This window comes from Crocuta crocuta, unplaced genomic scaffold (genome assembly GCF_008692635.1).
Source record: "Crocuta crocuta isolate KB4526 unplaced genomic scaffold, BGI_CrCroc_1.0 scaffold98, whole genome shotgun sequence".
Taxonomy (NCBI): domain Eukaryota; kingdom Metazoa; phylum Chordata; class Mammalia; order Carnivora; family Hyaenidae; genus Crocuta; species Crocuta crocuta.
This window is the reverse complement of record NW_027532593.1, coordinates 709,998-734,867: the sequence shown is the minus strand read 5'-3', so window position 1 is coordinate 734,867 and position 24,870 is coordinate 709,998. Positions and strand designations below refer to the sequence as shown.

Here is a 24,870-nt window from a genome sequence, read left to right as displayed (position 1 = left end):
AGTCATCTAATATACTTAGTACATTTTAAGAGATTTGAACCAGACCTTTTCATGAATTACAGGATCCAATATCCTATTGTTTGATGTGGAAAACTGTAGTGAACATGGTCTTAATGTTGAAGATATAGTTATGGCCCTAAATTCCTTGACAAGGGCTGTATCTTATTTAACATATTCTATCCCAACTAGCCTTATGCTTTTACTTTTTTTTTTATTTTCTGATATTTTTAATGTCAGTGTTTTCTTTCTTCTTTTTTTTTTTTTACGAATAGTTTATTATCAAATTAGTTTCCACATAACACCCAGTGCTCATCCCCACAAGTGTCCTCCTCCATGCCCACCCCCCCTCTCCACCACATCCATCAGTCCTCAGTTTTTGTCAGCATTCAAGAGTCTCTCATGGTTTGCCTCTCTCCCTTTCCCCCACCATTTCCGCCCTTCTTCTCCCCCTTGTTCCTCCGTCAAGTTCCTCCTAATCCTCCTATACGTGCAAACATATGATATTTGTCCTTCTCTGCCTGACTTATTTCGCTCAGCATAACACCCTCAAGGTCCATCCATGTTGCTACACATGGCCAGATTTCATTGTTTCTCATTGCCATGTAGTATTCCATGGTATAGATAAACCACATCTTCTTGATCCATTCGTCCGTTGATGGACACTTAGGCTCTTTCCATGTTTTAGCTATTGTTGAGAGTGCTGCTATGAACTGCTTTTACTTTTTAAATGTTTGTCAAATAAATGACAGAAGGAATGAATGAATGAATATGTGAGTTGTATAACAACTCATTCCTAGTTTTCATTTACAGCCAATAAATAATGTGATATTTGCTATTCCTCCTCTTGACTCCATTGAGCAAAAGATAATCATAAGCCTCATCTACAAATTCTTTAATGTACCTTGACTAAAAATTTTAAAGGGAGTCAGAAGTTGTAAATTCTAGCATTTCAGTTAGAAGTTCAAATGGAAATCTATTATCATAGGTGCTTTAAGAATATAAGTCTCACAACAAACTATTACATGTTGTTAATTAGACAAAAGAGAGGTTTACATGAGTTGTCATAAAATACTAATCGATACTTATTTGTGTCATCTCAGTTTGAGGTTTGCATTTAGATGTGTCTTAAAAATGGCAAAAAAAAAAAGTGGGAGCGGGTGGCGCCTGGGTGACTCAGTTGGCTAAGCGTCCAACTTCGTCTCAGGTCATGATCTCATGGTTCTTGAGTTTGAGCCCTATGTCAGGCTCTGTGCTGACAGCTCAGAGCCTTGGAGCCTGCTTCAGATTCTGTGTCTCCCTCTCTTTCTCCCCCTCCTGCTCATGCTCTCTCTCTCTTCCCCTCAAAAAAATTTTTTTAATGGCAAACAAAATTCTGTGATATTGAAATTGTTTGATAATAAATCCAAAAATTGCTTTATAAACTTGAGATTAAAACTGTTTTAGGGAATTATATTTGTTAGAAAACTTATTGTAGAAAACTGTTACTCATATAAATTGCAATCTATGTTCATAGAAGGGGTTAGTTTTATCTTATTAATAATTAATTATGACCTCATTGAGATAGCTCAAATTAGCTAAATAAATATGAAGACTATGCAGATTTTCTTAAAATTAGAGAAATAGTTAAATGTTATCTCTGGTTGTAAAAGTGAATTTTACAGATAAAAAATGATTACAAGTTTAAAATACAGTTCAAAATACAAATTTACCTATATTGATGGATACACTGATTTGGATGGCACAAAGGAAAGTGGAATTACTTGGAAATTTTGCAGATTTGAGATTTTAAAAACGTTAGACTAGTGAAAGAATCTATATCAGGGACAAGCCATTCAGGAATTATGTTGCAAGGGAGAAGAACAGGGTAGAGGAGCTACACAGAATGCTAAGAAGTACCCCCAATTTCAATAGGAAGAGGAATTTATGAAGGAAAACCAGAAAGAATGGCTAGGTTAGTATTGTTGAAACATTTATGAACTTCCACCATTAACCTCTTCCATCTTACTATATCTACTTCCTTTGGCCATTTATTAAAATTGCAGAACAGGGGGCGCCTGGGTGGCTTAGTCGGTTAAGCGTCCGACTTTCGCTTAGGTCATGATCTCGCGGTTCGTGGGTTCGAGCCCCGCGTCGGGCTCTGTGCTGACTGCCAGCTCGGAGCCTGGAGCCTGTTTCAGTCTGTGACTCCGTCTCTCTCTGACCCTCCCCTCTAATGCTGTCTCTCTCTCTCTCCTAGAAATAAATTAAAAAAAAATTAAAAAAAAATAAAATTGCAGAACAATAACAAATGAGAATCAGTATGCCAGTCATGCAGATTCTCTTATCTAGAAAAGCTATATAGTACATAGTTAATAACATCAAATAGAAAATAAGCACAATACATGGCTTTAATTTTTTTAAATCTTTTTAAATGTTTTATTTATTTCTGAGAGAGAGATAGAGAGGGAGGAGGGAGAGAGACAGAGAGGCAGCGTGATTAGGAGAGGGTCAGAGAGAGAGGGAGACACAGAATCCAAAGCAGGCTCCAGGCTCCCAGCTAGCTGTCAGCACAGAGCCCGACGCGAGGGCTTGAACCCACGAACCGTGAGATCATGACCTGAGCCGAAGTCGGACGCTTAACTGACTGAGCCACCCAGGTGCCCTAATACATGGTTTTTAAAAACAGTTTTTGTATTATCTCTTAACTAGCTGCTTAACCTTAGGGAAGCTAGTAAGTCTCTTCATGCCTGTTTCTTCTTCAGTAAAAGAGATACTACTATGACTTATACTACCTACATCATATCACAATATTGCTATGAAGAATAAATTACATACCTGAAAATCATCTAGAAGGGTGATTTGCACGTAGTGAATGCTCAGTGAATGGTATCCATTATTATTGTAGCATAATTAGTAATTTATTTTTTTTTAAATTCAAGTTAGTTAACATACAGTGTAGTATTGGTTTCAAGATTAGAACCTAGTGATCCATTACTTCCATATAACACCCAGTGCTCATCCCAACAAGTGCCCTCCTTAATGCTCATCACCCATCTTACTCATTATCCATCCACTCCCTCTCCATTAACCCTCAGTTTGTCCTCTGTATTTAAGAATTGCTTATGGTTTGCCTCCATCTCTTTTATCTTATTTTGCCTTCCCTTACCCTATGTTCATCTGCTGTGTTTCTTAAATTCCACATATGAGTGAAATCATATAGTTGTCTCTGACTGACTTATTTCGCTTAACATAATACACTCTAGTTCCATCTCTGTTGCTGCAAAGGGCAAGATTTCATTCTTTCTGGTAGCCAAGTAATATTCCAGTGTGCATGTGTGTGTGCATGTGTGCACACATCTTCTTTATTCATCCATCAGTTGATGAACATTTGGGCTTTTTCCATAATTTGGCTATTGTTGATATTATTGATAGTATTGCTATAAACATTTGGGTACGTGTTCCCGTTTGAATTGGCATTTTCATATCCTTTGGATAAATACCTAGTAGTGTCCTACTAGTCAGTTAGTAATTATAAATGGATGAAAGGAAAAGGTCAATCTCTGTCCTAAGTGCTAGAAACAACCACAAGTAAAAAATTCAGTTAAATTCAGTTTAAAAAAAAAAAAGGCTATTGAAAGAGTGTCATGATATCTATCTCATTATGTTTGTTGTCTAATTCTTTCTGGGCTTTTTTTTGGGGGGGGTTCTAAAATTGGGTATATTTTGATGGAAAAATGTGGTTCTTTGAAACTACAGAAATCAAAGACTTAAATTCCAAAATCCACCATACTTATTGTAAAAGCTAGATCCTTAAGAATTAAAACAATGTCTGATATATAGGTAGCACTGAGATATATTCATTGAATGCATGAATGAAAACTTCTAAAAGTATTCTTATTCCAACACTGTTTGGTATTTTAATCAGTACTTTTCCTACAATTCTTCAATGTGAAAGAATCATGGAGCGTTGGAGTTGAAAAGGGAATCTCATCCAACAACCAATGCAGTGACTAAACCACTTCTAACAATTAGTGATGGGCAGTCTAATTAGCTCTACTAGTTCCAAAGGAAGTTCATTATATCTGAAGACAACTCTAGCACGAGTTTAAGCTTTTTATTGAGCCACAAACTCATTCCCTGTTTCTCTGGTCCATAGGGAAATAAAATAATTTGTTGTGTGTAACTATGTGATAAGAGCAATAGACAGCTGTTTCTTGCTAAATTCCAAGTACTGAGAGCAGTATCTGGCATATGTAAGTCTTCTGTAAATACTCATTAAGTATTACATTGTTAATGTACACTTTGTTCATTATTGGTTGATATTAAACTATTTAAGCATTTTCTACATTGGCTCCCAGAGACCACATTCTTGTCCATCCTACACATTTTGTGTTTAGCAGACTTGGAAAAAAGGACACCATCAGTCATCTTTAATAAACTTTATTTCATTAGATGATAGAATTTATCACAGTCATTCATGCTTGGGTTTTTTTTTTCCTTCAGTATATATGTTTTTAATGTTATTAAATGCTAAAGATTAGGAAGAGGTGTCCTGACCTAGTAAACAGAAAATAAATGTCATGAATATCTACTTTTATTTTGAAGCTTTTGTGTACTATACTTTTTAAAAACATGTAACTTTGTATATTGTTATAAACTAACAAATATTTTGAATCCTTGAAAATAATTTTGTCTTCAGAATACCTGCAAGGCTTTTTGCCAACTCAAATCAGGTTTAGCCTAATTATATCCTAATTAGGGTAAATTCATATATTCAAGCTATTTAAGCAAGAATGGTGACAATAGCTCAGTTAGAAGGCAACTCTGTCAAGCTATAGTGTACATGATTGATGTTAATGCATCTATCATGACTGTAAAAAAACAAAACAAAACAAAACACTTATTAAAGACCAGACATCTTTGCAATAAGAAAATATCCATTATGTTGGGAGAGATTTTATGAAAACTCAGTTAAAATTAAACTCCTATATTGGATATTTTAATACTTTTATATTACAACCCTTATTGAACATTTTTCTTCAACTTTTTACTTTTATTTTTATTTGAATTTTTTCTATTTTAAAACCATGAAATCATCTCTAGGTAATATAAAATGTGTATCATAAATAAATATCTTAACTGTGTGTCAACAAGAATATTTGTTTTCATATAAATCAATGAATAAATGTTATATATTATACACATTTCTAAATGACAATCTCAAAATAATTATTGATTTTAAAACCAATTTGAATGCTAAAACTCATCAAAAATCATCAACCTGGGGCACCTGGGTGGCTCAGTTGGTTGTTTAAGCATCCAGCTCATGTCATGATCTCAGAGTTGGTGAGTTCGAGCCCCACACCAGGCTCTGCGCTGACAGCATGAAGCCTGGTTGGGATTCTCTCTCCCTCTCTCTCTCTCTCCCTACCCCTCCTCTGCTCATGTGCTCTGTTTCTCTCTCTCTCTCTCTCAAAAAATAAATCAATAAACTTAAAAAATGTTTTTTAAATCATCAGTCTTTCTGAATACCTCTCTTCATCACCTCATTGATCAATGAAGTAATATAGCAACCTAAAATTAGTCATTTTTCTAACATACAAAATACATAAGGATTTAATTTCAAGTTCTTAATTACACCAATCTGCAAGAAGAAATTAGAGCAGGATTATTTAAATCTTTGGTTATGAAGTAGGTAAATATTCTTAGGTAGATAAATATTTGGGATGAATGAATAAATGAACAATTAAATAAATGATAAAATGTCACAGTTATGTTAAAGAAACTAACAGAGACCTCAAGTTAAAAGGGGGAAAATGTTTATCTAAGAGATGTCTGACTTTTTAATATATGAAACACAATTTTTTCCATTAAGATTAAAGAAGATTCTGCTAATGAGGGCACAAATACAGCTTAAAAATTATTTCATGGATAATCGATTTTTCCACATTGCATTCAATTTTATTTCACTTGTTAAAACATTGGTAATACACAGAATTACAAAAAAGCTAGTCCTATTTAAATGAAAATAGGAAATAATAGTGGTGCTTAATGATCAAACGCAGGCTTGTTTTCAGTTCCCATGGAGCCCTCATACATCTCTGCAACAAAGATTTTTCTTTACACGCCTTATGCAAGAAAAGCTCTATTAAATAAAAGAAGGAGATTTGTGCACTTGATTCCCTCACATATATACTGACAATTTCCTGTTACTTGTGTCAATTTATAATACTATACAAATCCACACAGGCTCTTTCCTTGTCATTCTTGTATAAAGATTCAGAGATGAAACAGCAAAAAGACAGACAACCGAGGCCTAGTCTCCAGACAACAATAAGGATGCTATTAAGGAATATACTTTGTTAGATGGAGAGACAAAAAGACGTATATAAACAGGGAGACTAGAAGAGCTACTTGGCTACTTAATACTATTTATTCTTTTAATTCCAGAATGGCATCAAATACCAATCATTTCTATTATCTTTTGTGAAAATGATTTAGTTAGAAGGTAGGCTCCCACTGCTATCTGGTTTCTATTCAGTGGTAAACTGAAACCGTAAACTGCTCTCAACTTGAAATCATCCCAACGTGATCATATTTGTTAAGTTTCCAGAACAAATCTGCCATCATTGTTACCACTCATGTTTTATCATTTTTTATTTCCTTCATTAAGAGACAAAGATTATACAAATACTTATCACTAATCTATTCAATATCCCTTTACTCCTTTTCAGATTTTTCTTATCTGTTCCTTGAAACCTTATTAACTTTTCCATAAAATCTTAGTGTGTGTACCCAAAAGGGCTTTTCAACCGCAATTGATCTTTTTATTGCTTTAATATCTTTAGGACTGAATTAAAATGTCTTTCTCTCCTTCAGGAGATCCCCTTAAAGTAAGAACCTACAACTATTTTATAATTATACAATTGATCCTTCAACAATGCAGGTTTTGGGGGCACTGATCCCCCACACAGTCAAAAATCTACGTATAAGTTTTGACTTCCCCCAAACTTAACTACTAATAGCCTACTGTTGACTGAAAGCCTTTACCAATAAACAGTTGATTAACATATATTTTGTATATTATATATAATATATATGCATTAAGCCAAAGAAAATGTCAAGAAAATTACAAGATAAAGTACATTTACAGTACTGTACTATAAAATATTCACATATAAGTGGATCCAAATACTTCAATACTTCAAGGGTCAACTGGGGGAAAAGAGTGTGTTCTGATTTAGAGTGTGAGTAAAAGCATTAGTCCCCATATCATTTAACAATAAGAGAAAGTAGCGAAGGAATGCCAGAGTCTGTTTGTATACATTGTCTCAATATATTGCAAATATCTAAAGTTGCAGATCTTGACCTTTACTATCCTTCCCTTCAACCACAAATTTCTACTGTTTCAATTATTTTACTCTCTCTCTCTTATAATCTTTGATGTCTCTGGTCCTTTAATACTTCATATGAATAATATAAAAACTAACACTCACTCACAAAGTGTTGTACATTATTTTATTTATTCCTCTTAACAGTCTGTATTATTATCCTCATTTTAGAGATAATGAGACTCAGAGAGACTTAGAGACTCACCCAAGATCACACTGCTACGACTTCTGATATCAGGATAAATGGAGACATTAGATGCTTTATTCTTATATCAATCACATACATTATTGAAAAAGTATATAAAATATTAAAAGAAGCAAGTATAGCCATCCTAAAAATAAGAAGATAAACTTTTGGAGAACCATAAATTACGTAGAGAAAACTGTGTTTCATATAATGAAATGGTGAAAGCTGAGAACAGAATTCCAGATATAAATAACAAAAGGCCTAACACAAGGATCTAGGCACACAACTGCCACTCTCCAGGCTAGGCACAAGAAAAAATTATGCCTGTGTTCAGGAAGGAGTAGAGCTTGGGGTAACTAATAGAACAATGTCTCTGATTGCTAATAATGTCAGGAGAAATGGGGAGCATCCAAGCTCAGAAAACAAGCTCCCAAGTTCCCCATCTGGCTGGTTATAATGACCATTCCATGTTCTATCAGTGGCTCCAACCAAACTTTAGCAAGTTTCTATACTTCCCACGATACATGCTGTATAAGCAGAGGCCATAGTCTTTCAGGCATCTCAGCTGTATAAGGAATGCACAACTAACAATGTCCAAGTGTTGGAATAATAATACCAATTCCATGAAAGACTACAAACTCAGTAAAGGTTAGGGAAGGGTCCGAGACTGTAGAGAATTCAAACTGTAACTTTCAAATAAGTAAAATTAATGCACTTAGATAACAGATTATGGTATACATGAAAGAAGAATGAGTACTTGTGAGAAACATTTAGAAATTCTAGAACTGAAAAATGGTAAATCTGGGACTTAAATACTGGTCTTCTGCTTCCAAGTTCCATGTTCTCTCCTCTGATATCATAGCTAACTCCTACAAAGACATACAGGTGCATATACATGCTAGTTTGCTTATTTACTTAGCTTCCTCATTACTTTCTCTCAATAGTCTTCACCCCGTAGTCCATCAGAGTAACGTATTATTCTCTTAGCTCCACATCTTCTACTCTGCACCTCGCAAATTTCTAATCTTGTGGTTCTCAACCTTAGTTGCATATTGAGAGATATGTGTAAACTTTAAAACAAACAAAAAAACACTATAACCACCCTAGACTAACTAAATAAGATCTTCTTAAGAGTTGGGCTCATACACTGATACTTTTAAAACCTCCTTAGATGGTTCTATAAGAATTGCCACTGTTTTTTGTTTCAGAAAGGGCTATCCACTACATGTGCACCTCCCCTTACGTAGTACAAAGTGGTATCTAGGAAGAAACTGCCTAGCTAGGGTCATTCCCCAGCATTATCTATACCAAGGTAGGGCCAGGTGATTAGTTCTCATCATTAGAATGTGAACTGAAATCATGCATTTCACTTCTGAGAAAGGAAGTTTCTAAAAAGCAGGGTATATTTTTTGTTCTCTACCCATCTGTTGACTAGATTCGGGTGATTTTAAAGAGTCTAGCAAATACAAAACCACAAGATGGAAGGAGCCTAGGTCTATAAATCACTATTTAAAGTTATGTTCCAACTAAGTCCTTTATCATCATAAAATTGCTGAAAAAGATTTATAAGTTTCCAAAATTCTAAGGTTTGTTTCATCAGCTAGAATTATCCAGATCAAGAGGAATGGGTACCCTGAAATGGGGTGTTGCTGTGATAAAAATCTCAAATATGTGGCATTAAATTTGAGATCAGGAAGCAGGCATCAGAAAAAATAACTACCAGAGGCTGGGTAATTTGAAATAGTGGTAAAAAAAAAAATTGTAAATATTAACTTCAATAATATGGAAAGCAGACCAAATACCCATAATCGTGGAGCTCTACAGCAGTGTTTTCAAGTGGGGATGATGTTGCCCCCTGAAGGACATTTGGCAAAGACTGAAGACAAAATTGAAATGCATATTTTAGTTATTTTTCAAGCCCAACTCAATTGTTACGACTCTAGTCCTCCTATCAGATTGCGCTACTTTATGTCATTCAGGATTGATAAGTCTTGCCTTTGCATTCCATCAGGATTGTAACACTTAATTCACTGTTTTCTGCATGTCTCTTTCTCTCTATTGTAAATCTCTTTAAGCAGATAGTCTTATCCATGTATCCCATACATTTCCTAGGACACGTCTTATACACAGAAAGTATACAATTAGTGTTTGCTGAGTATGTTTGTTGAATGAATGTCTACTACTCTGCAAAGCATTGATCCTTGATCTCGTAGTCTAGTATTAAGAGACACAAATCTCAAAAATCACCTCACAATATACTGCAAGTCTTATAGACTCTGAGGCCTGACAGATATAAGTTCTCACACTAGGTATCCCAATGACTGCTCACCCTTGGGCATTCTTTCACATCAGACTTCTAATTGCATGAGACTAGTTACTGTGTGAAGTTGCCAGCTGCCTAAAATGGGGAAGAGAGAGTACATTTCTAAGGAATAAAGTTGGTGTAGAGAGTATAAATGATGGTCTTTTAAGGAAGTTAGGATTCGGAACATGATAAATTAAATTTTGATACTTGAGTAGCAACAAGGATACCAGAAACAGAAACCACTATGGCTGCCTGTGGGAAGGAATGGTCACAGGCAAAGGCACGTGTATATATCGGGAAAGGCTAGTTAAGAAAGAGGACAGAGACAAGAAAATAATGATCTATTTTGCTATTTCAGACCAAGGAAGATAAACTTTGTTTGGCATTCAATTAAAAAAGTATTTTAGCTCCTTAGCCCATCTAGGTAGCTCTGACATTAGAATGCTAATAGAGAGTTTACTACAGAGGGGAAGCAAAGCGACAATTTTAATTTCCCTTCCAAACTTAAATCCTGCTTCTCAATTGAAGATACAAATCTGATCTTCTGAAGACAGTGACTGGAAGTACATTTGGGTTCATAAGCATGCAGGTAATAGAAATGAGTAAAGTCACTCAGAATCAGTAAAAAACAAGAACAAAGAAAAGCTTAAAATGTAGCAGTTATATAAAGTGTAAGCCTGCGAAGGAATGAATAAGCGAAATAAATCATGATGCTTTCCTTACATGGTCTCTATCACATCATGTTGGCTGTTTTATATGAGCTTACAATCAAACCAGGTGGGTTTTTTTTTTTTTTTGGTGTTGTTGTTTTTCAAATATCATTTTTCCTCATTAATTCCAAGATCCTTAAGGGCAAGAACCATTCATCTTCTTATATTTTCCTACCCCTCTCCCCCAGTAGTCATATGCATATACTAAGACCCTATCAATCCACTTCCCTCACTATCCACCCACCAAAAGTCCAAATCTCTCACAGAAAGCAAGTTCCTAATTTCCTTTATCAATACCCGCAGGTAAACCTACTCTCACAGAATTCTTGGCTACAAGGAGTATGGGTGTTTAAAGAAACACTGTAATGTACAGGTTGGTTTTCTGAGAACTGTTGTATCAAAACTCATCAAGGGGAAAACCTGGCAAGACTAGTGAGAAAATTAAGTCTGTGGCTAATTTCTTAATGGAGAAAGAGAAAGCTAAACACACAGCCTCTGGTGGGACATTAAGGGAAGAGGAATCAGGAACTAAGGATTTATGACTTTGGGGCACATACAACAAGACCTGAATAGCTTCTGTCATCATCAACTAACCATTCCCAACTACTGATCAAATGCATTTAAGTTGGCACTGACTTTTTAACATTTTATAAAAAAGAAGAAAAGCAGAGATTTCGGGGACCATCTATAGCAGCACACACTACTAAGTAGCAGCACACACTACTAAGCCTGGGACTATGATGCTGCAATACACATCATTACAAAATGAACCTCACTGTAGCCCATATTTCCTTTTTTTCCTCTCTAACCAACTCTTCTTGTATTTCAGCCTATCCTTCCTTCTTTTCCCCAGATCACCTCATTTTTCCCCCCTTTGATCTGTATGGATCTGAGTGCATACATACTCATGTGGTTTTGATAGTAGGAGTTTCCAATATCTTTGGTCTAGCAAGACTTTTATGTAGGGACAATACTGTGCCCATGACTCGAATTTCTCTGAGACTGTCTCATGAACTAAAGAGAAATGTTTCCAAGAACTGTTTCTTTTCCCAATGGTGGGTTTTAAATTGTTTAAGTGAGAAAGGATCCTCACTGAGCATGGCTAACACAAAATCAAAAGACAGATGACCCAAGTTTCAAATGCTATTAGGTTGGAGATAAACAGAAATAAAACTACAGAGTAGTGAAAGAGGAAGAATAACCTCATGAAAGAGTAAAGGAAAGGGCAGTTGCTGCCACAAGTGCACTGGAAAATAGAGAAGTTCAGACATCCATGAGAGGTCTGGAGGGAGGGAGGTGGGTGGGCAGAAATAAAATTTGAAGACTGGAAAGATTAAGAGGTTAGCCTAGGTTGGACGGTACAAGTGTAGGCTTTGGCATCAAATACCTGGGTTTAAATTCTTACCTGCAGCCAAGTGATTTTCAGCAATTAAGGGTAATGAGCTGAGCAACAGTATTTCCACCATAATTTGAGGATTATATAAGTATATTGCTTAGAACATAACATAGTATTCAGCAATTGGCAGCTTTTATACTTATGTTTAAGGATAAGAGGGTCCAAAACAAACTACAGCCTACCCATGTTGCCAGCTTTTGGAAAAGAGCAAATAGCTATAAATTTAAAAAACAAGAGCAGTCTCTCACAGGCTAGAGAAAGAGTCAAAAGATTCACACTCAAGGTCACAAAACAGTGAACCTTTTACTAGATATTAAAATTTAAAACCACACAGCTCAACAGTAATGTTAATTTTACCACTAGGTGGCAATGATACAGCTGAATTTCACTGACAAGGTTAATTTTAAAAATTGAGCAAACCCAGACAGAAATTCCAAGAAGCTTTTATACATATTTTCATGTTAGAAAAATGAAAAATTCTTTTATATACAATTTAATTTAGAGCAGAATGTATAACTATCTGATCCAATATGTATGTTAACTTCTGATGCTTTTTTTCCTTTGTGCACTGATGCAATTCATGCAATAATCTTTAAACAGTTCTAATCACAGAAGTCTTTTTTAAAAAAACTGGACATACAGCATGAAGATAACAGAATTAGGGAAAGCTAAAGTCTCTTTGAAGTCTTAGAATTCTAAGAAAGGCACTATAAAATGCAAAGTATTTCAATAAAAAAGTTAAACCTTTAAAAAAGTGAGAGAACATTTTGTTTTTTAAGGGCCAAAGCATGAAATATGGTGACCCATATTTGCTTATAAATTACAAATTAAAACAATATTCATACATGTAAAGTCTTTTCAATGTGTTAAATAAACATTAAATTTATTAAGCAAATTTATCAAAATTCTCACTTAAATGGATTCTAGAAGAAAGAATACCTTTTTACAAGTGTCAAAAGAGTAAATGATTAAATTCCTTAAAATGTGGCACTTTCCATAATTATTTCTGCTTTCTTCATAAAACAAGTCTTTATTCATAGCTTGTTAAAAATAATAAAAAATTTTATTCTTTTCATTTCTTTTTCTTTTCATATCAAATAAAAAGGAAAGTTCTGATAATCTTTTTCAAACGATAGACATTTCCAAGTACACAGTAAAAAAACATAAATTCCCAAGATTCTCCCCCACATATAAGGTGGGAGTTCATACCACCACATGTAACATTACAAAACCTATACTATAATTACATGAATAAATAACTACCCAATTCATAATATAAGACCCAATTAAAACTTATTTATTCCCTTTTCATAAATAACCTAAGGTTTCCCAAATTTTCAATTCACAGTTTTCTACAAATAGATCAGAATATATCTTTTATATATCAACTTTCAAATAGTTTTCTAATTTAGTAATTAATTCCTATACATTTACTTCATTCCAGAAAAATGTCGCCCTCTTGCCACCTCAACGTTTGTAAGAGAATAAAAGTATGATTTCTAAGTTATTTTTGTAATTCATAGATCAGTTTCCTCATTATTGGACTTCACTTTAAATTATTACGGATCACTCTGAAAACTAAAATATAGGTATTTCTCATTGTGTCAGTGTATACAGATACACAAAACACAACCATTTTAGATATTAGCACAAAGAAAGATTACTGTGGCAGCCCTCATAAACCAAACAACAGATTTCAGGAAAGTGCTCAATCTGTTCAGATGTCTATAATTTTTGTTAGAAGTTTTAGGGAATGCCACTGTAATAGAAGGGATAATTGCAGGTCTACATGTGTATAGGTAATCTGTATCTATACAGAATCAGCTTCCAGTTGTCTGCACAAATAAAGGAAGAGACACAGTATACAAAACACTTAATCCTCGAGCCCCTTCAGATACATTTTTGTGTCTGTATTTCATAGGACTGTGTCTGAGAATTGAGAACACAAAGAAAAGTAAGCCATACTGCAGAGATTAAGAGTTACAAACACGATTACCAAAACAATGGTAACAATGAAATGCCATTATTGACTTGAATTTGTCATCTTCTGTTTATTTCTGATGGTGGCTCGAAGTTTACGTATCACCAGTTTATCAGGCAGAATCATATCACCTTGTTGTTCTAGATAATCCAATAAATTTTCAGTCCATTGGAGAGCAGCTGCGTGATTAATATGTTTCTCTGGAATCAGTTCTATTTCCTCCTCCTCATTTTCACTAGATTCATCTGTCTGGCCTTGTGCTCTTCTGATGATTTCGCTGTCAGTTAACACTTCATAACCTGGTTCGGTACTGTCCACTTCAAGCCATTTTTCAATGTTCTCAGTAGTCACATTTTCCAATCCTTTGGTATGTTGTAAAATTGCGGCCACGGTAGCCACAGAAACATCTTCTTCATCAAAGTCCAAGCCTTCTTTCTCCTCTATCGTAGGAAGAATCTTCTTCCATGCTCTGCTAATGGTAACTGGCTTTACTAAATTCCATGCCATTGCTATTTCATAAAGTGCATCTAGCAGAGTTAGCTTCTTCCAGAAGGATTTCAGGTCATTACCTTCTTCCAAGTTGTTCTGAAGAAGACCTGCACGATAATTTCTCTTCATTGTCGCGATGACTCCCTGATCTGAGGGCTGGATCAACGAAGCCACGTTAGGTGGTAAATACTTGGCAAATATTTGGCCATCATCTGACCTTAGGACATTTTCATTTGGATGAGTTGGTGAATTATCCAACAAGAGCACAGCCTTTTCCTGTAGGCCTTTAGATCTTAAGTACTCTCGAACTTGTGGCACAAAGATCTTATCAAACCACTGCCGGAAAATGGAGAGATCCATCCATGCACCTTTTTGGCTGAAGTAAGAGACTGGCAGGTTTGACGTGTCAGTTGACTTGAAAGAGCGAGGTTTCTTTGCTTTCCCCACAACACAAAGTTTCAGTTTATGTAAACCTGTTGCATTGGCACAACACATGATAGTGACTCTTTCTTCAATTGACTTGTGCCCCGAGACAGTGCATTTACCTTTGACCACAGAAGTCCTGGAAGGTAGGCATTTCCAAAAGAGTCCAGTTTCATCTGCATTGTAGATTTGTTCAGGCTGTAAGTTCTCGCGTTCAATAAAGTCTCGGAAGTTGTTACAAAAATCTTCCACAGCAGTCTCATCTCCATTTAATCTTTCATTTCTAATGTTAATCTCTCTAATGCTGTGCCGCTGCTTAAAACGAGTTAACCAACCAGCAGAGGGGTTAAAATCACCATCCATACCCAAAGCATAAAAGAAGAACTCTGCCCTTTTCGCACAAATTGGTCCAGATATGGGATTCCCTTTTGCTCTTTGCTGGTTGAACCATTCTAGCATTGCTCTGTCCAGTTCCTCATACATAGATGGCTTCATAGATTTCCTCTTGGCAAGAAGACTTGTGGAATCAGAACTGCTTGCATAAGTTATAATCTTTTCCTTATTTTTTCTTATATCTCGAACTGTTGTCTCACCAATTCCATAAATCACTGCCAGCTGTTTGGAAGAACCTCCGTCTTCAAGTTTTTTTATTATATCAAGTTTATCTTTAATAGTTAACACCACCCGCTTCCGTTTCCCTGACATGCTGAGGCTCTAGGACTCGGGCCCTTGCCCCACACTCTCACTGAAACAATCTGCAAAATCCTTCCTTCTTTTTCACACGGACCCACTTTATCAGTCTTACACACTCAGTCTTTCAACCTTACCAGGAACCTGGTGACCCTGACCCCGTCCCCGGACGGGCTTGGCCGGCAATGAAACGGCAGAGGAAGGTGAGAGGGGAGGAAGTTTGAAGGAACAGGCCTTTAACTTAGATGGGCAGTAGAGGAGGCCCCAAGTCACCGCGGATAATCCGGATTACAAACATTTGTTTTATTCCCCCAGTGGCCGCGATAAAGACTATAACTCCATCGTGACCACGAACCTCCTTCAAGCCCTGATCCAGGGTAAACGTCCGTCACTAGCCCCTGCCACACCCCAAAGTTACGGCAGAGAGCGGAAGAGCCACGGAGACGGGGACTAGCCCCCTTCCCCAAGGGAACGGTTACGTTTGATTTCTTCCCCAGCAGCCAACCCCTTCCACCGCAAGCCACACTTCCCCGCGCTGGGCTTGGCCTGGACAGTCCTCCCGGCCCCTCACAGCCCGCCGGGCCCCTCTCCCCACCTCAGTTGGAACCAGGACCCGCACCGATCCCTGACTAACGCGCGGCGACCGCTCCTCCCCCAGCACACGCTCCCGGAAGATGCCCCCTCCCGCCGTCGGCTCCGCCCTCTGCTCCTCCCAGAGGCGGGACTTCCCCTGGTCCCCGGAAGGAGGAGGAGCGTGGCTAGTCGGGAGTGGGTACCTGGGGCGGAGGCAAAGGCGGAGGCAGAGGCGGAGGAGCTTTGAAAGGTGAGGGCGCGGGGGCGGTGCAGGGCCAGCCTGGGGCGGGGACTCGCTCTCGCTCGGGCTGCTAATGATTTAGTAACTGAGCGGGGGAAGCCTGGCCTCCCCTCAGTCAGGGAAAAAAAATTCCTGCGGGCGCCGTCGGGGTGGGCGGGAAGACCACCTTCTGCGTCTTTCTGCACTCGTTGCTCCCTTTATGCTGAGCTGCAGTAGGCCGAGTGCCAGTTCCTTCCTTGGTGAGGAAGTGGGCGGGGCTGGTCGTGGGGAGTCGGGTGGTGGTTTCGCGGGTTTCTGGCCTTTGCAGACCCTTTTTGGTTTTCTGGGTGCGGAGCTCCTCCGTGGCCTGGGGGTTTGTGTCCTACGCACGTCATCGTGAAGCTCGGCCTAAGGGTCCGCTTCCCCAGCGAGCGTGCCCCTCTCTCCCCGAGGCAGAGCAGCGGACTGGCGGGCGTGCTGCGCTGGCTACCTGCGTCCCGCCAAAGAGCCAGGTTTGTAATCAGGAAAATGACTCTGGTGTTAACTCCCGCGAGGATCCTTCCTCTGCCACTCATCCCTGCTGGAGTTAGAGAACCACCTTCGGTGTTAAAGAGTTTTAATGAATACTGTTGTTGTCCCGGATGCGAAGCTGGCAGGATGCACTCCGCGAAATTGTGGCGTATTGGTTCGTGGTTCTAAGTGGAGGGAATTGGCTTTCTCTGTTATCTTTCCATTTTTCGTTTCTGTCCTGTCGTGCTGCCCTGTTTTCTACCAAGGGAAGAACTGTGATAAATGCATCGACAGCAATGTGAAAAGAACTTAATCAGAATTATAACAACGTAGCCCTTAAATCATGTATCATGCCGGCTCGTTCTGGTGTCCCCAGTAATTTCATCAGATTGTGAGCTCCGTGGAAGCAGAGACCGTGTCGATCTCTTCTAGTAGCGCCACAGCTCCGCGCTTGTGCTGGCATTCAATAACCATTTCTTGGGTCTCTTAAAGGTTTTCTCTCTAAACTGTCATATAAAAGGAAATATCAGAGAGGGGTGTTATTTTACAAATAGAAATGCATCCTTTCTGGTGGAATTTCAAGTAATGGCTGGGTTCCATTGCCCTTCAAACCTTAGAAATGTAAACTGTCACCTGATAGGGCAAGAAATTCCTAGAATGAGTCTTCTCTTCAGGGTAAGTTAACCTCAAAGCCCAGGCTACACGGTATTTCCTCTGATAAGAAATTCAAGTAGCATCATCAAGTACCTTTGAATTGTAGAATGGCTGTGTGAGAGACAGCGATATGGATTCTTGCCTTTATCTTTTTTGGCAGACTGCAAAGTTATGTGTATGCCTTTTTTAAAAATATATATATGCCTTTTATGTGATATTCACGATGAAGCACAAAGATGTGATTGTATTGATCTTCATTTATTTAATGCTTTCTGTTTGTAGTTTCTTTGTTTTTCTCTTTGCCTGAAGGTAAGGTATTGTTAAAAAAAACTTGATTAAATTCTCATTTCAAGAAATTGAGTGTATACTCAGCATATAAAGAAATTACATCCATTGCATGGTTTTTTTTATTCTAATGACCGAGATGTCTTATTCATAAATCTAGCCTCACCTTCTCATTTCTCTCCTCAGGTTCAATTCACTCACCCTTTCCCTCTTGTCATCATTCTTTCCTCCCCAGCTAACATTGTAAAAGTATTCACAATTTTAAAAGAGAAGCCAGGCATATATAAATTATATTCTTTTTCAGTGACAGCAATTTTGAAATATGAGGAGAGACCCTGGAAATTTGGCAGTTTGTCAAATGAGCCTTGATTTATTTAAATAAAATTTACTTCTTCAAATATTCAGTACTGCAGTTGTCCAAAATAATATTTTTTTCTCCTCAGAGACTGCCTTACTTTTGGATTCAATGGGGAATCCTTAAACTTTGTGATCAATGTCATCAGTAAGATGGTAGAGGGAAGTCTCAAATTTTCATTTCTTTTGCACATTCTTTTCTTGCCTATTGGATGGACAGTTTCCAGAAGTTTCTGGCCTAACTCATGTGCACTAAAATTCTGTTACATAGTTTTTTTTTAAAGCATGTTTGTAAACTCTAAACTATTTTGATGATTCTTCTTTGAAACTAAAATTTAGCATGAATGAGAGCTAAAATAATGATTTTTTAAAGACATGGTCTTTACTACCTTGTACAAATATAATATTGGCAGCAGTCATTGTGTAGCACTGGACGGGGAAATCAGGAGAACTGGTTTCTAATCCCAGCTCTGTCACTAACAAGCTGTGTGATCTTCGGTAAGTCATTTGAACTCTATGTCTTTGGCTTTGATATTTATAAATGAAGGTAGACAGCATCTTTCTTCTAGGATCATTGTCAGGATTTAAAAACATGAAAATGCACTGAAAAATTACTATATATATAGGATTTTTAAATAGCTTAACCATGCACAGTCATAGGTATTTTTATAGTGTCACAGTCTTAATCATTTCTACTATTGTCGTAGAAGTCACTTACTGATATGATAAATGTCTTTTCACATGGAATAGTTTTGTGAGATAATCATCTAGTGTACATGAACCTACTTTTGCATATTAATAAAATCGTCTTTCATTTAATGTTCCTACTGTTCACACTTGATGTAGCGTATCTACTGAAGCCATATTTGTCATTTGTTTTCATAAATGTTTTCTCATTCTTTCTCCCAACTCAGATTTATTAGAAAGATTACAGTGTAATTTGCATGCACAGTTTATGCAAATTTATATGTGCTTTAAAAAATACTTATTTGTACCATATGGCTTCAAAATATAAGCTGCCCATTTATCTGGTGCTTAATTAAACAAACAAACACCTACAACAATAGTCTCTTTAAAACCTGGAGAAGAAACTGGATGGACCTTCTGTGACTCACTATGAGATATATAAGAAAACATAGCTTAACGAGTAATAAAAAAGATTTTTAAGGTAATTTTGACTGCACACTATTCTCATCTTTGCTGATTTTAATATAAGCCTTCTGTAATATGCAACCCAAGTGTAATTTCAACTAACAGAATACTTTGTCTGTTGACTAGAGTTTGTTAAGATTGCTGTTACAATGTCCAATGTATCTTGTAGCGGTTACTATCATAAGATCACATTTCAGCCTACACTATAAAGATAATTTCTGGTGCATAGGCTTAGCAACCAATATTCTGATTTTATATGAGATATTACCATTATAGTAAATGTCACATTGCCTTTAAACATAACAATTTGTATAGTCAAATGAGTGGTATTTCCCCCACTTACACCCCTACCCATCCAAAAAAAGGAATCATCTTGGAAAGGTATAAACTTGATTTAGTGATCTTGCCATTGCTCAAACAATTTTGGCATTCTGTTTCCGAATTTATCTTCAAAGTTACAGCATATTTAAAAAATATCTGTAATGGTAATATTCAACTTTTGAAATTGGATTTCATTTTTGGAAGCTGCTAACAGTCCCTTAAAATTGAGACAAATCAATAAAATGGGTATTTAAACCACTCTTTGGGATAAAAGATGGAGCGTGGTTATTTTCATATTTTTATGTATTTTTTGATACTATGTTTTGTAGAAAATCTCCAAGAATATTCTATGCCATAGTGTAGATATTGGAATAATTAGCCTCATAAGATGATTTCTTTGGAGATAACACTCAGTAGAGTACATAGGTTCTTAAACATGTATTATGAGGTCAGTCTCATTACATTGGGATCATATGTGTATTTTTCTTAGCAACTACAAAAGTGCATATGTGTTAACTGTTTTTCTAGTTACATTACTTATCTCTAATTGTTCCTTTATTATATACTTGTAGCAAATTTAGTGTTCACCCTTTTCTGAATCAGAAACTTACAGTATTTATTTTCTGTCCCAATACCTTGCTCTGCTTCACCATGAAACTTTTTTTTCACCCAATTTTGGATTGTTAATCAGTTTCTATTGGGTTATATTCTATCTTTAAGTGGTTTAAAGCCATTGCCGTTTTACTGAAGTGTAAAAAGTGTAGGTGACCTCTTAGTTTTGCACTGCTATTGTTTGTCAGCTACTACTTTATAACTTTATTCATATAAATTTTTGATCCTTTATAATATAATTCATATCATTTCTGTTTAGAATCCTTTCCCTAAGGATGAATGATTCTGGTAACCCCACCCTATTTTTCTATAATTGTCTTTCTTTCCAGCATAAAACCTTTCTTCATACCTATTCAGTTGCACTTACTTAACATACCGTGTTCTCTCTCAGTGCCAAAGTTTTGACCTTACCATTTTTACCTGCCTGAAATCCCTTCTTTTTGTTGAAATATAACCAGTCCATCAGAAGTCTATCAGGTTATACCTGTTGAATTAAATCTTCAGTGAAGCATTTGCTGTACTGTTCTTCCTGCATCTTTATGATTTTATTGCAGTTATTTTTGTCTTTCATTTGGTACTAAATGAATGCCTTGCATTTTTCTTAATATATGTTTGTATGTTCTACCCATGGATGATAATCTTCCTGAGGACAGGACCACAATTTTTCTATGTATCCCTTTCAACACAAAATATAATTCACAATTGATGTTCATTATAGTTTTTCCATAGATGTTCAACATTATTTGTTGGATAACTGTTCTACCATCTTCACTCAGATATTTTATGTGATTTGTGAACCATTTTATAACACCAAATAAATATAGTTTACCATAAATGCATTCATTGTTGTGATCTGGTTATCATTACTATATTCCTAATAACTTTATTTTGTAGAAGCTTAAGTGAAAATGGTACATGTTAGAAGACACGAAACAAGGAAAAATTCTAAAACTCAAGAGCATGAGCATAAATCTCGAGTTGATTGGAGGCGGACTAAAAGAAGTAGTATTTCACAGTTATTTGATAGTGACGAAGAGCTTGACAGTGATGAAGAGCTTGATAGTGACGAAGAGCTTGACAGCGATGAAGAGCTTGACAGTGAGGAAGAGATTGACGGTGAGGAAGAGCATGACAATAACAAGGGGTTTGATAGTAATAAAAAGCTGGAAAATGAAAGAAAACTTACATTAATTACAGTTGAAAGTGAAGGTAGTAACCATGAGCATATCATGAACACTGGCAACAGTTCAACGTATGAAGAAGAAAATAACGAAAACAAACTTAGAAGTACTGACTCACCAAATCATGAAAAGCTTTCCAGTCAAGAAGATGATGATCTCAACAAACGCACTGGACAGATAATAGAGGAGGATTTAGAAGAAGAGCACATCCAGCGAGGGAAGAGAAAAAGGGTCTCCTCTGTTATGTATGACAGTGATGAGAGTGATGGCAGTGATATCCTAGTGCGAAAAGTAGGCGTTAAACGTCCACGTAGAGTGGTTGAAGACGAATGTTCGTCAGTAGAGACGGAGCCAAAAGACCCTGAAAAAACTTTAACTACAAGAAAGCGAGAACAATTCCAGAAACTGAAAGAACTCTCAAAACAAAGATCTCGCCAGAGACGCAATAGTAGTAGAGATTTTGAGGTGTGTTATATTTTATTGGTTTTGTTACTGTTTTAAAATCTTTTCCTTAAAGTATTTAATTTTTATAAAAAAGTGCTGAGTCTGTTCTATTTCTCAGTTCTTGAATTTATTATTTAATCAAGTATCCTTGAACATGTTTGCACTGTTGTATCAAATATTATTTGTTTTATCATGAGCCTCAGTTCATCACTCTGTTTTAAAATTGAAAGACTGTTTAAATATGGTCTTTCCTCTTTTTAACTCCTACTTATAACCTTAATGTCTATTTTAAACATTTTACATCATTTACCAAGGCATAGTATCTTCTTCCTGATTCAAAAGTTCAGCATTTAACATGACAAGATTTTGTTAACCTTAAAATATGAAATTAATTTCCATGTTTCATTGGTTTCAGATTTAATCTTTTAATTTTGTATCCATACTGACAATTTAAAAGTACAAACTTACTGAAAGATATGTTCTAATTTAATTAGGACTCTGAGAAGGAATCCTGTCCAAGCAGTGATGAAAGTGATGATGATGAGGAGGAAGATGATTATGAATATGATGAAGATGGTGATGATTATATTATTGATGACTTTGTAGTTCAAGATGAGGAGGGTGATGAAGAGAATAAAAGCCAGCAAGGAGAAAAATTGACTACATCACAACTGAAATTAGTAAAACAGAATTCTCTTTGTAAGTTAAATATCAAGAAAATATTTTATGACTTGCTCTAATCATGCTGTTATATCAAGTATCAAATTAGCCTCTTACTATCATGTTCTAAGTCATTGATTAGGAACTCTGGTTTTAGTTTTAGGTAACTTTGTCCCTCTGATAACAGTTTATTCTAGTAGTTTCAGGAATACATTCTTAAAAATTATTGAGGACCCTGAAGAGCTTTTGTTTCTGTGGGTTATAGTTATCAACATTTACCATTGTAGAAATACGAAACAGAGAAATGTAAAATATATTTATTAATTAACAGACTTTAATAAGTTTGTTACATGTTAACATAAGTAACACTTTTTAAAATTTTATTTTTGAGAGAGAGAGAGACAGAGTGTAAGCAGGGAGGGGCAGAGAGAGAGGCAGACAGAATCAGAAGCAGGCTCCAGGCTCTAAGCTGTCAGTACGGAGCCTAATGTGGTGCTCAAACCCATGAACCACAAGAACATGACATGAGCATGACACTTAACAACTGAGCCACCTAGCATCCCAACATAAATAACATTTTTATTAAAAATAACTATTTTCAAAAAAATACAAGTGGTATTGTTTTACATTTTAATACATGTATTTAATATTTAGCTTAATAGAAGGCAGCCGGGTTCTTATTCCTGCTTTTGCATTCAGTGTATTTTGATGTTTTGATTGAAGTAAATGAAAACAGTAATGCTTCACACAGATAGGTAGCTGGAAAAGGGAGAAATATTTTAAAAGTGTTTTCAAAATAATGTGGATATTCTTATTTGTCACTACACAATTAAACAGGTGATTGTTTCTTAAAGGTTAGTTGCAATATGGAATCTGAAACCATATAAACGAATCTTTAGTACTCACTTACATTGCAGTCCACTAGTCTGTTTTGCAGTTTGAATGACTCTTTTATCCATATGTGATTTTGTAACATCATGCATTAGTCACTTGGAAAATATTGATTCACTGCATTATGTAGATCTTCCAAATGTTGACACATTTCATATTATAATATTTTTGAAATCACATTTGTTAATATTACCACCAATCTCATCAGAAACTTTTTTAGGTATGGGGAAGCTGTCAAGCTCACAGCAGTAGCAGATATAAGTTTTATAAAATTCTAATTTCTATAAAAATCTGTTTCCTAAATCTTTGGCAGCAAATACTGTGAGTTCTTGAAATTACAGATTTCCTCTTTCATTTTTGAGAAAATACTTAACAAATGCCTGAATATCCATTGTTTGTCAGTTGTTCATTCGTTTCCTTTCTTTCTTCCTTCCTTTGTTCCTTTCTTTCTTTTTATTCTTATTTTTTATGTAAACTCTAGGCCCAACGTGGGGCTTGAACTCACAACCCTCAGATCCAGAATTGCATGCTCCACTGACTGAACCAGCCAGGCATCCATCAGTTGCTTTTTCAAGTAAACATGGTGTTTCATGATAAATGAGGGTTTTTCAGCTTCCAACTCCATTGTTCCTCAAAGTATGATCAATCATATGCTGTGGTATGCAGCATAGGTGCTCCATGCATACTTCCCATTTCATCCCATTGAATACTCAAAAGATGTATATTTGAGTCTTAATAAAATTCATAGTTTTTACTACTTCATCAAGGACTTTCTTAAGTAAAGTAGCTTTTTACTGAGGGTATAGCAGTGAATCCTACAGTGATTATTTGTGGTTTGGTCCTACTGCCGTCATTCATGTTAGGGAGCCAGCTGCTTTACCCATAGTTACTTTTTGTACCATCAGTGAAAATGTCAACATGGTAAAAACAGCGTGATTATCTTAGTGTTATTGTTTTGACCTGATAGATCCTCTTGAATGGACTTGAGGACTTCCAGGTATCTACGACACTTTGAGAACCATTGGTTTTTATCAGGCCTATTGAAGTATCAGTGAAACTTTGATAAGAGATTGGAAATTAGGATTCTTTTCATACAGTTAATTAAAACATAAGTAATAGGACCCTGACAAATTAGCGTATCTTTAAATATGTATTTTTCTAGTTCCTATAATTGTGCATAAATCCAAAGATTGTTTTTATGATGTTTTACAACTCTGGTAGAAACAGGCTGTTGACTGAATACATTTTTTATTTTTTTCTTCAAGAGTGCATTCTTTCCAATTTCTTTAAATGGGCATATTTACTAAAATTATATGTCATGTGGTTCAATATCAATCTCATGATTTATAATAAAATAGTAGATTGAGGCATGAATCAAATTTCAAAAAATGTATCAGTTATAGAGAGGCCAGTGATAGGCATCTCTATTTTGAAAGTCAATGACTATTTCCCTTACATCAGT

At 36.1% G+C, this 24,870-nt stretch overlaps 2 protein-coding genes across 7 annotated transcripts in view; one reads left to right on the top strand and one right to left on the bottom strand.

Annotated features, from left to right (window-relative positions):
* Positions 1 to 12,252: 12,252 nt before the first annotated feature.
* JRKL (JRK like) lies at positions 12,253 to 16,233 on the bottom strand. Its single transcript, XM_077779950.1, has one exon. It carries the CDS (start codon positions 15,564 to 15,566, stop codon positions 13,992 to 13,994), a length of 1,575 nt encoding a protein of 524 aa, XP_077636076.1. The 5' UTR covers positions 15,567 to 16,233; the 3' UTR covers positions 12,253 to 13,991.
* A 78-nt stretch (positions 16,234 to 16,311) lies between these two features.
* Positions 16,312 to 24,870, top strand: part of CCDC82 (coiled-coil domain containing 82) — a 33,510-nt gene continuing 24,951 nt past the window's right edge. For 3 of the 6 annotated variants that reach the window (XM_077779949.1, XM_077779944.1, XM_077779948.1), the window contains exons 1-3: positions 16,774 to 16,856; positions 21,127 to 21,878; positions 22,352 to 22,556. In XM_077779949.1, coding sequence (XP_077636075.1) covers positions 21,141 to 21,878; positions 22,352 to 22,556 — 943 coding nt within the window. In that variant the 5' untranslated portion in view covers positions 16,774 to 16,856; positions 21,127 to 21,140. The other 3 variants (XM_077779946.1, XM_077779947.1, XM_077779945.1) reach the window with 3 other exon arrangements.